Source organism: Amia ocellicauda, chromosome 4, assembly GCF_036373705.1.
Source record: "Amia ocellicauda isolate fAmiCal2 chromosome 4, fAmiCal2.hap1, whole genome shotgun sequence".
In the NCBI taxonomy this organism is placed as follows: domain Eukaryota; kingdom Metazoa; phylum Chordata; class Actinopteri; order Amiiformes; family Amiidae; genus Amia; species Amia ocellicauda.
In genome coordinates this window covers 42,803,673-42,820,281 of record NC_089853.1, presented here as the reverse complement: position 1 = coordinate 42,820,281, position 16,609 = coordinate 42,803,673, and the positions used below count along the sequence as shown (strand labels likewise).

Below are 16,609 nucleotides of genomic sequence, written 5' to 3'. Positions count from 1 at the left end.
CAATGTTTTCACATTCTTTACGGATGGGATATGAAGTGTTGAAGAGAGCAGAAAAAAAGGTTATGTTTCAGGATCAAATAGGGGGCACATCCAAAAGGAATTAAAAAGCTGTTAAAATTGGCAAAAACATAAATTACAGTGTAACTAAAACTGTTACTTTGCAATTTGCAATTTTCCTTGAATCTCATTATACAAATTAAATACATAAAATAAAAGGACCACGCTTTAATGTGCCCGTGGAGTAAAATAACATTTCTGAGAAAGAACCCAGATAAATACATCAAACGTTATCATTAGCAAGGGCTCAAGACCACAGTCTCTCAGCCAAGGGGAGCTCCTGCGTGAGGCAGGTTATTTAACTTTAGCTGGTAAAGGTTTTTCTTCCCCACAGTGATTGAAATAAGATCAGGTTCCCATAATAAACCACGTGAAGCATTAGACAGAGAAGTTGATGTGCCAGATTCGCAAGCCCTGTACATGCAGAGATGACTTTCTCAGAAAGTCAAAAGCTTCGATATATATGCTGGACAAAACCGTCACATCCATTGTACACCTTCATTAAGCTCAAACCACCAATAAGACAGCACTTGTTAAACACACAAAGATCACTGAACCAAATCTATATTGGAGAGTTTTGTCACTAGCACCATTTCATGAGGAAAAACAGAACAAATAATCACTCAATTTGAACTGTACCAAGCGCAATGGGAGATAGTGCTCAATTTCAGCTTTAATGTACAAATCTACCATTATAGCAATTACAGCTTGAACATTTTGAAGTTTTCATACACAGCTCATGTAATACAGTACAATTCCTGGCTTAGGACACTGACAAATGGATTGGTATTTGTTTGTTTGGGTTTTTCTTTTTGATCAGTTGATTGTTTCCCCCAGGCAGCAATGTAGGACACCCACTGGGATTATACTGGATTTGAAATATTATTAGACTTGAAACTAAGCAGCCCAGGGAGCTTTTTTTTAAAATGCTTAGAGATATAATTTGTATCTTGAGCATAGGGGAAAGCTCTTTAGGTTTTCATAATAGTGATTGTGACTAGATTTTAGCAAAGAACAAGCAGTCCGAAATATGCTTAATATAAATAGTTTATGCTCGTCTGAACTAATACTTCCATCCTTCTCTCCTAAGACACTGTTCTCCCCAAATTCCCTTCTAAACACCTCAGCTCAGTCTCAAGTATAAGCCATCTCTCCATATGCGACTCCTTATGTGAAACAGAGGCCATACAACTAGAGCATATGGAGACAGATAAACACCACGGTGAGCTCCATGGGTTAAAGCGGGGTATATATATATATACATACATACAGTGAGGGAAAAAAGTATTTGATCCCCTGCTGATTTTGTACGTTTGCCCACTGACAAAGAAATGATCAGTCTATAATTTTAATGGTAGGTGTATTTTAACAGTGAGAGACAGAATAACAACAAAAAAATCCAGAAAAACGTATTTCAAAAAAGTTATAAATTGATTTGCATGTTAATGAGGGAAATAAGTATTTGATCCCCTATCAATCAGCAAGATTTCTGGCTCCCAGGTGTCTTTTATACAGGTAACGAGCTGAGATTAGGAGCACTCTCTTAAAGGGACACCTGTCCACAGAAGCAATCAATCAATCAGATTCCAAACTCTCCACCATGGCCAAGACCAAAGAGCTGTCCAAGGATGTCAGGGACAAGATTGTAGACCTACACAAGGCTGGAATGGGCTACAAGACCATCGCCAAGCAGCTTGGTGAGAAGGTGACAACAATTGGTGCGATTATTCGCAAATGGAAGAAACACAAAATAACTGTCAGTCTCCCTCGGTCTGGGGCTCCATGCAAGATCTCACCTCGTGGAGTTTCAATGATCATGAGAACGGTGAGGAATCAGCCCAGAACTACACGGGAGGATCTTGTTAATGATCTCAAGGCAGCTGGGACCATAGTCACCAAGAAAACAATTGGTAACACACTACGCCGTGAAGGACTGAAATCCTGCAGCGCCCGCAAGGTCCCCCTGCTCAAGAAAGCACATGTACAGGCCCGTCTGAAGTTTGCCAATGAACATCTGAATGATTCAGAGAACTGGGTGAAAGTGTTGTGGTCAGATGAGACCAAAATCGAGCTCTTTGGCATCAACTCAACTCGCCGTGTTTGGAGGAGGAGGAATGACCCCATCACCACCGTCAAACATGGAGGTGCAAACATTATGCTTTTGGGGTGTTTTTCTGTTAAGGGGACAGGACAACTGCACCGCATCAAAGGGACGATGGACGGGGCCATGTACCATCAAATCTTGGGTGAGAACCTCCTTCCCTCAGCCAGGGCATTGAAAATGGGTCGTGGATGGGTATTCCAGCATGACAATGACCCAAAACACACAGCCAAGGCAACAAAGGAGTGGCTCAAGAAGAAGCACATTAAGGTCCTGGAGTGGCCTAGCCCGTCTCCAGACCTTAATCCCATAGAAAATCTGTGGAGGAGCTGAAGGTTCGAGTTGCCAAACGTCAGCCTCGAAACTTTAATGACTTGCAGAGGATCTGCAAAGAGGAATGGGACAAAATCCCTCCTGAGATGTGTGCAAACCTGGTGGCCAACTACAAGAAACGTCTGACCTCTGTGATTGCCAACAAGGGTTTTGCCACCAAGTACTAAGTCGAAATCAATTTATAACTTTTTTGAAATGTGTTTTTCTGTATTTTTTTGTTGTTATTCTGTCTCTCACTGTTAAAATACACCTACCATTAAAATTATAGACTGATCATTTCTTTGTCAGTGGGAAAACGTACAAAATCAGCAGGGGATCAAATACTTTTTTCCCTCACTGTATGCAGAGAACAAATTTGTAGTAAAAAGGTTATTTTACTCAATACATTTCTTAATCAAATAGTTTGGCAGAATTGTATGTTAAATTGCTTTTAAATTATTAAAAGTTGTGAAACAGTGATATGTTAAAATGTATTCTATTTAAAAAATATATTTTGTCAGAAAAACGCATTTCTCCAAATGTCAAATGGCACAACCCATTAATTTTTAATGTAATATCACTCTAAGAAAACTATGAACAGGATATGGCATCACAAAAGAAGACCCCAAATGACCCTTATGCTGCAGTAAGAAGATTAGCAATTCTCTCACAAATATTTGATAATTTGACATTTTTGAGCCATGTTGAGGGTGGGCCAAGTTACCATGACAGGTGGCATGACCCCTGGAAAACTACCAAAACTTATTTTTTGTAGCAATTTACAGGTCTGGAAAAAATTAAGAGACCGCTCCAAGTTCAGAAATCAATGTTAAGCGGTCTCTTAATTTTTTCCAGAGCCGTATGCTTTATTTTAAAAATGTATGTATACACTTTACTTCAGGGCCAAAAGTTAATATAGATGTCCAAGTTAAAGCTTGTTAGATATGAATTGAGTTTGTAAAGTCAGGTGGTGCAACCAGTAAGTCAAATGGTTCAACCAAAATTACAGTTACACCAATGGAAAAAAGTCATGTTAGTTCATGTTTTTGAATATATGAAATACATTTGAATGATCATAATAATCTTTCTGTATGACATTACGTTATTTAAGTGCATCTATTTTAATTCATGTCTGTTTCAAAAGAAACACCTGAACTAAATAAATTAACACAGCATCTCATTGTGAAGCTCCAGTCCACAGTGACACAGAGTCATACATGAAATAATGTTTGATAGTTAATATATGTAATAGACTGAGTTTATGGTCAGGCTTATGAATTCATACATTTCATATAGCAAATGTATTTTTAAAATATTTTCAAAGATGTTTTCACTATTTTATGTGTGTTCAGAAAATAATGCCTTTTGTATTTCATGATTTTGATTTATATTTTTGCATTTTGTGGTACAATTTTTCTCTAAACTTTTCCACATAGGTTAGGTTATTTTCAATTGCACATTATTCCTTATTTCTTATTCTATTTTCACCCAGCAACTTCTTCAAATTTAAATTTGAGTGGTATTTTAACATAACATATTCATCTCAAAATGTCCCTCACACTTTAATGGAGGAAAAGGTCAATAATGTCAATTTCCAAAAACGCATTTCTGTTTTTGTGAAAAAAACTTGGTAGTAGTGTAATATAGTTTGTCTGATCATGATCAACTATGCAGAAAATTATAGTAGTTTGTCTATTTTCATTTGAAAGGAGTCACATACCTGCATTCCTTATAATGTCCATATTAAAAATGTAATATTAAAAAAATATATAAAAACTTAGTCTAAGAAGTTTTAAACAAGCGAAAATGGGGGTGAATTAAAAGCCAAAAGAAACCATAATAAAATGCATGAACTTCTTTCTTGTTATTTTGTGATAATCAATTGTTATTGAGCATATCAGGTGTCACAACCAGTCATGGTCAGGTGGTGCAACCAGCAAATTTATATTTTAAAGCATCAAGTTAAGTCATAAATTTAGCTTTAATACCTTATATACTGTAAACAAATAATTTTTACAGTTTTAAAAAAGTTTTTCTTTCTCCCTATGGAAAATCGGATGCATAAAAATATAAATAAGAGTCCGTTTCTAAGAAAAGCCCCATAAATAATGAATTTAAAGGGAAATTTTGTATGTCTTATGTATTTTAGACAGTACAATGATTCATATGTACTTGTATCCAGTTGTGGGAAATACATTAAAAGTATATATTTTTTTTTAATTAATATACGGTTGCGCCACCTGACATTGGGTGGTAAAATCTGAAATATTATAAAAAAAAAAAAAAAATACCATCTTAAAAGCTATAAAACAAACTAGAATACACAGAATACATTCTTGTGAACATAAAAATGTATTTTACATCCACTTTGCTGTGCATTTTTTTTTTCATTTTGAAAACCTTATTTGTCATTGACCCATATATACACTCACCTAAAGGATTATTAGGAACACCTGTTCAATTTCTCATTAATGTAATTATCTAACCAACCAATCACATGGCAGTTGCTTCAATGCATTTAGGGGTGTGGTCCTGGTCAAGACAATCTCCTGAACTCCAAACTGAATGTCTGAATGGGAAAGAAAGGTGATTTAAGCAATTTTGAGCGTGGCATGGTTGTTGGTGCCAGACGGGCCGGTCTGAGTATTTCACAATCTGCTCAGTTACTGGGATTTTCACACACAACCATTTCTAGGGTTTACAAAGAATGGTGTGAAAAGGGAAAAACATCCAGTATGCGGCAGTCCTGTGGGCGAAAATGCCTTGTTGATGCTAGAGGTCAGAGGAGAATGGGCCGACTGATTCAAGCTGATAGAAGAGCAACTTTGACTGAAATAAGCACTCGTTACAACCGAGGTATGCAGCAAAGCATTTGTGAAGCCACAACACGTACAACCTTGAGGTGGATGGGCTACAACAGCAGAAGACCCCACCGGGTACCACTCATCTCCACTACAAATAGGAAAAAGAGGCTACAATTTGCACAAGCTCACCAAAATTGGACAGTTGAAGACTGGAAAAATGTTGCCTGGTCTGATGAGTCTCGATTTCTGTTGAGACATTCAGATGGTAGAGTCAGAATTTGGCGTAAACAGAATGAGAACATGGATCCATCATGCCTTGTTACCACTGTGCAGGCTGGTGGTGGTGGTGTAATGGTGTGGGGGATGTTTTCTTGGCACACTTTAGGCCCCTTAGTGCCAATTGGGCATCGTTTAAATGCCACGGCCTACCTGAGCATTGTTTCTGACCATGTCCATCCCTTTATGACCACCATGTACCCATCCTCTGATGGCTACTTCCAGCAGGATAATGCACCATGTCACAAAGGTCGAATCATTTCAAATTGGTTTCTTGAACATGACAATGAGTTCACTGTACTAAACTGGCCCCCACAGTCACCAGATCTCAACCCAATAGAGCATCTTTGGGATGTGGTGGAACGGGAGCTTCGTGCCCTGGATGTGCATCCCACAAATCTCCATCAACTGCAAGATGCTATCCTGTCAATATGGGCCAACATTTCTAAAGAATGCTTTCAGCACCTTGTTGAATCAATGCCACGTAGAATTAAGGCAGTTCTGAAGGCGAAAGGGGGTCAAACACAGTATTAGTATGGTGTTCCTAATAATCCTTTAGGTGAGTGTATATATATATACATATATATACTTTACAAAATAAAATAAAAATAATAATCATCAGCAGCACACTTGAAGTTTCAGGGAAAGCTGGGTAATTTTATTAAGTTACAAGCATAGCTAGTCACCGAGGGACCACTGTCTAGACAACAGAATTTTCACTACTTTTCATTCAGACTGTGTTTAATTGAGCACTGTGTTATTAGCCTATATAATGACCCCCCCCCACTCCCCTTTGGCTATCACCCATGATGCTGTGGTGACTGGTGAATTAAAACTGCTCTGTTATACTACACTTCCTTTCAAAATACCGGCTTGCGAGGAAAGTACCATTTCCCTGACATGCCGAGCTTATAGCTAATAGCACTGCGTGCCCTGCTGAACCAGGCTCTTGATAAGTACAGCAGACCGTCCTGTGACAGACTTTGTGCAGTGCATGATCAAAAGCATCTCACAGAATGGGCGCTTTCTCAAGGAGATGTCAATAATGGTGTTCATCCCCGTAGCAGCTGTAAGCAATATTCAAGTACAGTGGGAAGAGAAATGGCACAGATGTAGACCATGAATCAGCTTGGACCCAATTGCATCCCTTTCAGATGAAAGCGAACAGCACCCGTCCTTCTGGATTTGTTAAGGAAACAGGTCTTTGCTCTTCAATATAGACACACAGGGCTTTTTGCAGCAAGGCTGGGAGGGGAAGGTTGACACACTGCATTTAAGCAAGTGTAGAAATATAGATATAAAAGATCGACCAAAAGAAAATATAGATATACACTGAAAAAAGATAAAAAGACCTAGAAGATGAAATCATACACTTCGCAGGTGTGACGTGGAAAAGGGAAGCTATAGATCGAAGCAAGTGGAAACATCTTGGGGAGGCCGTCTTTCAGCAGTGGATCGATATGGGCTGAGGGTGATGAACCATGATTCAGTTCTGGCACCAATAAACTCCAAATAACCATATGAGAAAGCATTTCCTACGTCCACCTAGCTTTCCGATTGACTATGCTGTTACATTCTTTAAAGCAAGGTTTTCCACAGCTCTCAACTCTTTCGTAACTCTTAAGTCTCCTAAATTCTTTATGAGTTAATATTGCAGGGACAGCGGGCTTTGTGGCAGTGCAGCCTAACACCCTTATGCAAACCTGTCCTCTGATCACACGGGAGGTTTCCTGCAAATCAGTTTTATTGCCATGCTTTCCCAGAGTGTATCTCAGGCGAATGCTCCTAATAAAATTCCAGCTCGTCCTAATGAGCCGAGGTCAGACGAAGCAAGCGCTGCCTAATGGAAGAGTCTGCTTTGTTTCCCATGTTCTGGTGTAAAATCCCTACAGGAAAGACACTGCAACAGTCAAGTCACATCGGGTCAGACTTCCTGCAGGTAATATCAATTAAAACATACAGCTGTCTTTGTGGTTTTCTTTTTTTATTAAATTGATTTTGTACGAGGCAAAAGAGGATTTGACCCTGAAAAAGTAGAGGGATCCCCCTGATAAATCATCAAAGGAATCATATTGATTTCCTGTGATGAGCAATTCTAGGGTTCTGAAACGTTTTTAGCATTTCTGATTTAAAATGAACTCACAAGAGCCTTATATCCTATTGCCTGTTTTTAAGTGCAAAAACACACACTGTCAATGAAGGCTTCGTTGACATAACCTTTTCTTTCATTTTTGAAGGCTTTCCAATTCTCCTTGTTGAAAAGCCTTTAATGATGCACCACAAAGGACGGAATTGATAGCTGGAGCCAATACTGTTAAAAATATATGTTATTCAGTGCTCATGTTTTGATTGTTTCCAGCAGATCAAATAAAAAAATGGGGATGATAAATTAAAAGAAAGAAAAACAGAGCCAGCTGACAACAAGCTCTGAATGTAAACTTACCACTGAACTTAAAGCATTGCAGGTGTGCTGCCCCTGGGACCCTTTGGTGTTTTAATTGGGCAATAAATCAATCTATCAAAAGCAGATGGTCACTTCCATTCAGGGTTTTCATATAACCTTTCATGCGTGTCTGTGCTAGCTCATTAAATCTATTTGGAGTTACGGGAAATTAAACAGGTAGCAGCCACTCAGGAATGGATTGTAAAGCAGTGCATTTTTTCATCAAGGCACAAACATGGATTTTGCTTTTGAAATTCTTGCCATGAAAATTACGGTGTGTGTTTTTTTAATGATCGAGGGATCAGCCCTCACTCACAGGGAAGATGCACAGGGAACTTAAGAACATAAGAACATAAGAAAGTTTACAAATGAGAGGAGGCCATTCGACCCATCGTGCTCGTTTGGTGTCCATTAATATCTAAGTGATCCAAGGATCCTATCCAGTCTATTTTTAAATATTCCCAAACTTTCAGCTTCAACCACATCGCTGGGTAGTTTGTTCCAGATTGTGACGCCTCTCTGTGTGAAGAAGTGTCTTCTGTTTTCCGTTTTGAATGCCTTGAAGCCCAATTTCCATTTGTGTCCCCGGGTGCGTGTGTCCCTGCTGATCTGGAAAAGCTCCTCTGGTTTGATGTGGTCGATGCCTTTCATGATTTTGAAGACTTGGGTCAAGTCCCCACATAGTCTCCTCTGTTCCAGGGTGAAAAGGTTCAGTTCCCTCAGTCTCTCAGTAGGACATTCCCTTCAGACCTGGAATAAGTCTGGTTGCTCTCCTCTGAACTGCCTCTAGAGCAGCGATATCTTTCTTGAAGTGTGGAGCCCAGAACTGCACACAGTATCCAGATGAGCTCTAACTAGTGCATTGTACAGTCTGAACATCACTGCCCTTGTTCTCAGTTCTACACTTTTGACAATATACCCTAACATTCTGTTTGCCTTTTTTATTGCTTCCCCACATTGCTTTGATGGAGAAAGTTAGGAGTCCACATAGACTCCTAGGCCTTTCTCACGTTTCTTCCGACAGAACCGGTGTGACTTTAGGAATCTACTCCATTCTTGAACGAAACTTCAGGGTCGCTTAGTCTTTCAAGAATGGGTGAATTCTTGGAAGGTAATGTTCTTAAATCTTATGGAATGTTAACACTCTTGGTCCCAGCCTGTCCTAGGCGGCGCCACGCACTGCTGAGATCTATTATTGTGTGTCAATAACAAAAAAGTCTAGACTTCCAATTCCACATCCTATAAAAGATCATCCTTCCTACAGAATTGTTACAAGAGTCATTGTGAGAGGGTAGGGCAGAGTTTGAATGGCACAAGTTGGTGGTAAAATGGTTCCATAATGCTGATCAAAACAGCAGAGGAGAATACCTTGTCATGACATTTGTTTAGGTCTGATAAGAGCGAGTCTCTCCATTCTAGTAGTAGGTAGTCATTACAGGGTGGTGGCAGTATGCAAAACACCACTGCACTACCAAATCCCACATGCTTGGGTTAACATATACGATGACTAGAGAAGGATCTAGCCATTTTCATAAAGGCAGGCATCATTATTTTTTTGAAAGAACTGATGCATCTTTTTCTTCAAAACAATACATTTTTGAGGTGTAGAACTTCATCTACGTATCATTCTCTTACATGATAAATTCTCTTCTTGTCCTACCCCAATTTGAGCATTGATTCTTTCTTATCCCGTCACAATTTCATCTGTGGGTGGATAACCAAGTGAAAGCTGCTCCCAGAGAAACTGACATTACTGTTATGTGCTATACGAGCGCTACACCCCAGAGAGTTTGCAAACTCACACTGATGAATTGCATATGCCTGGAAAAGACTGCTGCAAAGACCCACATCCACATCTGTGCATTTCATAATCTGATAACTAATCTGCTCCCTTCTGCCAAAGGACAAGCTATATCTTGAGTCTAGTTTAGATTTCATATATGGGAAAATACATAAGCCCTCTTCTACACATTCAGCTGATAAGTACATGTGCATTGAGGCATTCTGGCTTTCAATACTATGACCAGCACTGTTTACAGCTTCCTACATTTGTTGTGAACAAACTGAATCTGAGCAAATTATCCAGGATCTGTTCTTTTAAGAAGTACATAAACATTTTACTGCAATGCCTGGGGATGCTCAGATTTCTGGCTCTCTATAACCCCGCTTCACTTCCAGCAGACATGCTGATACATTTGTACGATGTTCATCTGTTGCAAAAATCTATTGATATGCTAAATTCAGAAAGAACTCATCACTAAACAGCTAACAATCATGTACTATTGACTTCTTCCGGAGAGAAAAGGCAAAATAAACAGCTTGGACAGGCAGAGAACTGGAATTCTGAGTCAAAGACGAGAACAACACAAGTTTTGTTACATGTCTGCCGCGATAATTCAGCATGAATTGCATTATGACAGTGCTTTCCAATTAAAGTTTGTCGGTGACCTCGCGGTAACTCACAAAGTACAATTCACTGAGGCGAAACGAGTAACGCAATCAATCTATCGAGTGCCAATTCAAATTCATCTGGGTCTGTAACAAAACAAAAAAAATACATATATATATATATATATATGCACACCATAAATGCCACTGACCCTGGAACAAAAAATTACAAATGACGCTCTGAGAGACAGTCGAAGTTAAAGTGGTAATTTTGTCTAGAATTTATAGTACACAGCAAAGCCGGGAATTAAATCGGCACCTACAGCACGGAGTAATTACAGCACCGATGGGCATAGACACTAAAATCTAAATATTAGCTTTGCAATGGTTGGGGAAAAAAAGAAGCATGTGCATTATAAATATATAATTTTGGCTGCATCCTGTTAAGGACCTTAAATAAGATAAGTTGAATTTATAATACCTATATAAAATCTCATATAATTCACTCTGTAGGACAATTAATGGATTTAGGTAGTGTATATGTATTTTTACGTCAACCTAATCCGTGGACTGCGTTGGAAAAAGGGACAGAGTGTCTTTTCTACATAAGATGAGCACTTTTTGAAAATTATAATTAGTCTTTTCTCAGTATTTGCTGGTCTGGAAGGGCTATTGTACTTACAGCTATGAGGATCTGAAAGGCGCTGTGAATGACTTCAATGTACTGGTACTCCACCATGCAGCCCATTACGGAAATGTAGGACTGGCTGTCGAAGCTCTTGACCCCCGTGGCTGGCATCTCCTTGCGTACACAGCCTGGGCCGTGCTCACTCCACCAGGAGTGGTGTGCCGAGATGTTGAAGGTGAGGAGGTCGCTCTCCTGCAATGAATAAGCAGATGAATAGTTTATACAGCGCATCCATTATTAAATGTTGCTATCAGCATGCAGGGAGAACGGCTCTGTCATTTGAATTCCCCTCGACACGCCGGGAGGACCAGAAGGAGGTTCAGGGGCATTAACACACAATGAGTTTTCGCACATTCCCGTGAGGATATAAGAGGTCAAGACACAAGGTAACACTACATTCTTTAACACTGCTTCCAGATGAGTGGGATGAGAAGGCTGCCATTTTGTCTATGTCTCGATGCTCACCTTGTTGACAATTAACTCTGGCTTTCCATGTTCATATGTAACGCACAGTGAAAATGCTCTCTAAATAGAATAGTTTCAAACACTTCTAAACAACTATAAAACTGTATAATTGGATCATTACTATTCTCAATCAGTAGTCCTTTTGACTTCAGAGTTTGAGAAAATCGAAACCCCAAATCTACCTCTTCCCTCTGGGTGAAAAATACTTTGATTTGAAGTCAACAGAAATGAATACACAAAAATGTTTTCATCTTTCCCTCTGATTCTAACCCTGGCAGCTGAACCACTTCCCCATATATATCAACTGGTGTCTAGATTGTGTCAGGCAAGATCAGTCTGGCCCTTTTCCAGCGTCCGCCAAGCTCAGAGAATCAATAAGTCTGCCACAGAGGCTGTCAGTGTAGAGGGATACTAAATGAACTCAATGGCTGTGAGTGATAGATTTATGACTTTTTTAACTGTTCAGCCACCAAAATGTGCCATCATGAATACCTGTCTAGAACAGAAAAGTAACATTCTGTATTTCCCCAACAATGTTTGCAATACAGTTCATTTTGAATGCCAATTCAACACAGAACAACTAAATTGTAAGTGGTGAAAATCAGCACGCTTCGATGCAGAGTCAGCTGTTCTACCCTGAAAGCTCAGTCACCATTTATAATAGTAACCATGAAACAGAGAAAATCCAAGAAATAAGTAACGCTTCCACAGAAGGCCAACACACATACATCTGACAATACTAAATCCTGACACAATGAATAAAGTATTACATAGGATGGCCAGGAATCACAACAGAGGCTCCAATTTCGTCAGTGTAATACTTACACATTTCTCACTGAACTAATGACCGAATATTGTGTTCTATCACTCACAATCAATGTCTTTGTGCCGGTGCAGCACATGACAAAATTGGAAAAGAATTTCACTTTTAACAAAGCTGCCTCTGCTCCCAAACAACCTAGTCAGATCTGTTCATCAGCTCACAGAGTTATCAATCTCCCATGGAAAACGAAATCCAATAAAATCCACATCGCCTGGTCTCAGAGACGAAACCTCACCCGCTAACAGATGCCTTGAAATTAAATATTATTTATCTGAAGATTGCCTGTCATGCCATGTTTGGACAAAATCAAGCATTTTTCAATTTCGGCAGGATCTCAGTGTGCTTGTCTATGCAAAGTAGGGAAGCTGAAGCTTGCACTGGCTCCTGAAGCACAGTATGTGAATAATTAGGTGTGAACAGTGCAGCTGCCAAGGTTCTGCCCATCTTAACCCAACAGATGGACACAGCTTGGATTCATATTAATACATATGGTGTGTTCTAAGAGAACAGTCTGACAGAAAAGGCTGGCAAAATCACGGAAGTGTAAGAGCCAGGAAATTAATTGTCTGTCTTTATTTTTCCTTTAATCAGGAGTATAATTTTGCAACAGACACCATTCTCTAACTGTCTCTTTCCCCGGGCGCAAGACCCTGAAAACAAGATGAAAGGCAAGGATTTCAGTCAAAGTTTATCTCTGTGACTTTGTTCACCAATTTTTCCCCATTTCAGTTAGAATATAGGTTACAGGAAAAGCTGTGCATCTTAACTGGTGGTATAGAATTGCACCGTGCATATATAACATATAATTTAGATGGAATTTGGAACACTCCCAAATTCTTTCAGCCAAAACAGGGAACAAGCAATGTATTTAAACATTGCATGCGATTTCTGAATTATACAATTTACTTAATCAGCACCTTGTCTTTTTAATGCACTGTTTCCTGTAGGTTCGAACATGTCCAAGTACAGCACATTGGAACACAACATTTTTAAAGCCCTTTAGGAGAAGGAATTGTAAGTTCGTAACATTCTATAACACAGTGATCACACAGCTAGGCTCTCTAGTTTTATCCTGCTCTCGATGCACTGAAAGCTCCCATTTCAATGTGACATGTTGCTCGGTTGCAAAACCCAGAGCTGCAGAACTGTTGTGCATAATGTGTCCCAATCAATTAACATCAGTGTCTGTGAGCAATTTATAATCATGACAAACCAAAAGACTAATGAAAATTACATCTTACCAACAACAATTGTGCACTATGACAGCACATCATTTTTCTGAGACACCTCCAAATCATATCACATTCTTGTAAAAGTATTTACATAAGAAGAACCTGCTGAATCCCCTCTTCTGTTGACCACATTTGTGTGTGTGTGTGTGTGTGTGTGTGTGTGTGTGTGTGTGTGTGTGTGTGTGTGTGTGTGTGTGTGTCTGTGTGTGTGTGTGTGTGTGTGTGTGTGTGTGTGTGTGTGTAAATACATATCTATGTGGGACTGAGCTAAGGCTAAGCGAATGTCTACTGGGATGATTGTGATAAGAGTCAGGATGTCAGGATATGGGGATAATGTTATGCAAAGCTTCAGTGAAGGAGCAGGGGCTGGTACACTTCACTGAACCAGGATTAACCAAAACATATTTTGTGAGAGCGATCTTTAGAGTCTTGCAACATAAAACAAACAAAAGTGTTGCATCAGTCAAGTTACTAAGTTGTCAGCTTGATTGGAAAAAGGTCTATCCTTGATCTACAGGTTAGCCATTAGCTCGAACAAGATCAATGTATGTGAACATCTGTAACAGTTTAAATACATAAATATATCGTTCTACTCAAAATGACAGGGGGAATGCATTAGGATATGCACAAAAATAAAGTATTGCAAACCGGCTTTCTCATAAAATATGGTTTTTCTGACACAAAAGAACACTTTAGTTGAACACTTGTTTTGTTTCACAATTAATGTATTTAATATTACCTTATATATAAAAATTAAAATGGCAAGGGGCTGGACACATTTCAAAAAGCACAGACCAAAGGTGGACAGAAGCTATAGATTGAAGCAAATAGAAATATCTTGGGGTGGGGCTTCATATACCAGTGGATCAATTATTACCAATTTTCTTAGCAGACATTTAATGTAACAATAGTTACATTGTTTTTACATTTTACCCACTTATACAGCTGGGCATTTACTGGAGCAATGTAGGTAAAGTACCTAGTTCAAATGTACAACAGCAGTACACCCCACCTGAGACTGAACCCATGACCCTCCACTCCACACCACTGTCATCAATGTATGCTGATGATGATGATATACATTTATATCTATATATTTATATTATACAGCATATATACATTTAGGTCCATAAATACATGGACAGTGACAATTGTCATTATTTTGGCTCTGTACACCACCACAATGGATTTGAGAGGAAAGAATCAAGATGTGCTTGTAGACTTTAATCTGAGGGGAGTTACATCCAAATTGGGTGAACGGTGTAGGAATTACACACATTTTTATATGTGGTCCCCTCAGTTTTAAGGGCTCAAAAGTAATTGGACAAACAAACATAATCATGAATTAAATTGTGTTTCAATACTTGGTTGCAAATCCTTTGCAGTCAATGACTGCCTGAAGTCTGGAGGTGATAATCGCATACAGTATTAACACACACACACACGTATTTAATATGTTTATGTAACAGTCCCCATACAAATACACCAAAAGAAACTGAACATGGAATTGCTATATCACACTCGCTGAGAAATGATTTTCAGGAGTGACATTTTCAATTGTTAATTTAAAGATGATAAAATAAGTCATTACTTGACTCATTGAGTAATATATATATATATATATATATATATATATATATATATATATATATATATATATCACTTAGCGTTTATATGTCGCTTGAGATTGAATGCTGACCTTGACCAGCAGTGATGTATAGCTGGCAACACACATTTTTATATGTGGTCCCCTCAGTTTTAAGGGCTCAAAAGTAATTGGACAAACGAATATAATCATGAATTAAATTGTGTTTCAATACTTGGTTGCAAGTCGTTTGCAGTCAATGACTGCCTGAAGTCTGGAACCCAGATGCTGGGTTTCTTCCCTGGTGATGCTCTGCCAGGCCTGCAGTGCAGCTGTCTTTAGTTCCTGCTTGTTCTTGGGCGTTTTGCCTTCCAATTACTTTTGAGCCGCTAAAATTGGGGGGACCACATATAAAAATGGGTGTAATTCCTACACTGTTCACCCAGTTTGGATGTAACTACCCTCTAATTAAAGATGGAAGTCCACACTTAAAGCACATCTTGATTGTTTCCTTTCAAATCCATTGCGTACAGAGCCAAAATTATGACAATTGTGTCACTGTCCAAATATTTATATGTATATATATCAGTCCTACCCTCTCTGCTTAATGCCCCAAATTTCAAACTGAAGGTCAAACATGCAAAAGATCGTTATTTAGAAACAACACGAACCAACAGAATGTCTGTTGCTGTTGGAACCTTCATTGACAAACTGCATTGCATTGCTTTTAATATTCACTTATTTATCGAGTTAATCTGTTCTTAATTTCAAGGCTTCTGTATTCATTGAAATATGTTATTTTTGGAGCTGGTTTAAGCTTTGTTATATTTTCATGCTGGACATTCAATTTAAAACTACTATACTAAGGTTTCAAAATCTCACCTTTAATCCACATTTATAGCTTTTGTGCACAGCGTCTTTGAAAATAGTCTTAGATGCATCTCGGAGAAATTTGTTTATTTTTCTTAAATTCTTGTCTGTAATTAGCACTGTATTGTACATACTGAATACCGACTGCATACATCAGTGTGTTTGGGCTAGGGTTATGAACTGAGCCCTCAGTGACATTAGACTTCTTTAGGGTTAGGGTTGCGTTTCTACTGAAGACAAGAGACGTTGCAGATTGGGTGTAAGTTCAAATTCTGGACATTGTTAGGGCTAAAAATGGATGCCACCTGTTTTCATGGTCTCAGAATGGATGAAAAGGTGGAGGGTCTTAACTTAACTGAAACTGAATTATATCAAAAAGTTGCTCACAATAGTCAAAATTGTGTAAATCTTGGCTCCTACATTGTCATCAAATTTTTTTGGTTTGGGGTTTTGGATGCAGAAAATACCTCAGCATCTTCCTAATAAATTATCCTGTGAATTCCTTTGCATATTGTCATTCTTTAATTCAAAACACTACACAAAAAAAGCCATCTCTATCGATTTT

At 38.7% G+C, this 16,609-nt stretch overlaps 1 protein-coding gene across 2 annotated transcripts in view; it reads right to left on the bottom strand.

Moving 5' to 3' along the window:
- Positions 1 to 16,609, bottom strand: part of LOC136748534 (sodium/potassium-transporting ATPase subunit beta-1-interacting protein 4) — a 58,780-nt gene that overhangs the window by 17,066 nt on the left and 25,105 nt on the right. For both annotated transcript variants that reach the window (XM_066702375.1, XM_066702377.1), the window contains exon 4: positions 11,064 to 11,261. In XM_066702375.1, coding sequence (XP_066558472.1) covers positions 11,064 to 11,261 — 198 coding nt within the window. The remainder of the gene's footprint in view (positions 1 to 11,063; positions 11,262 to 16,609) is intronic.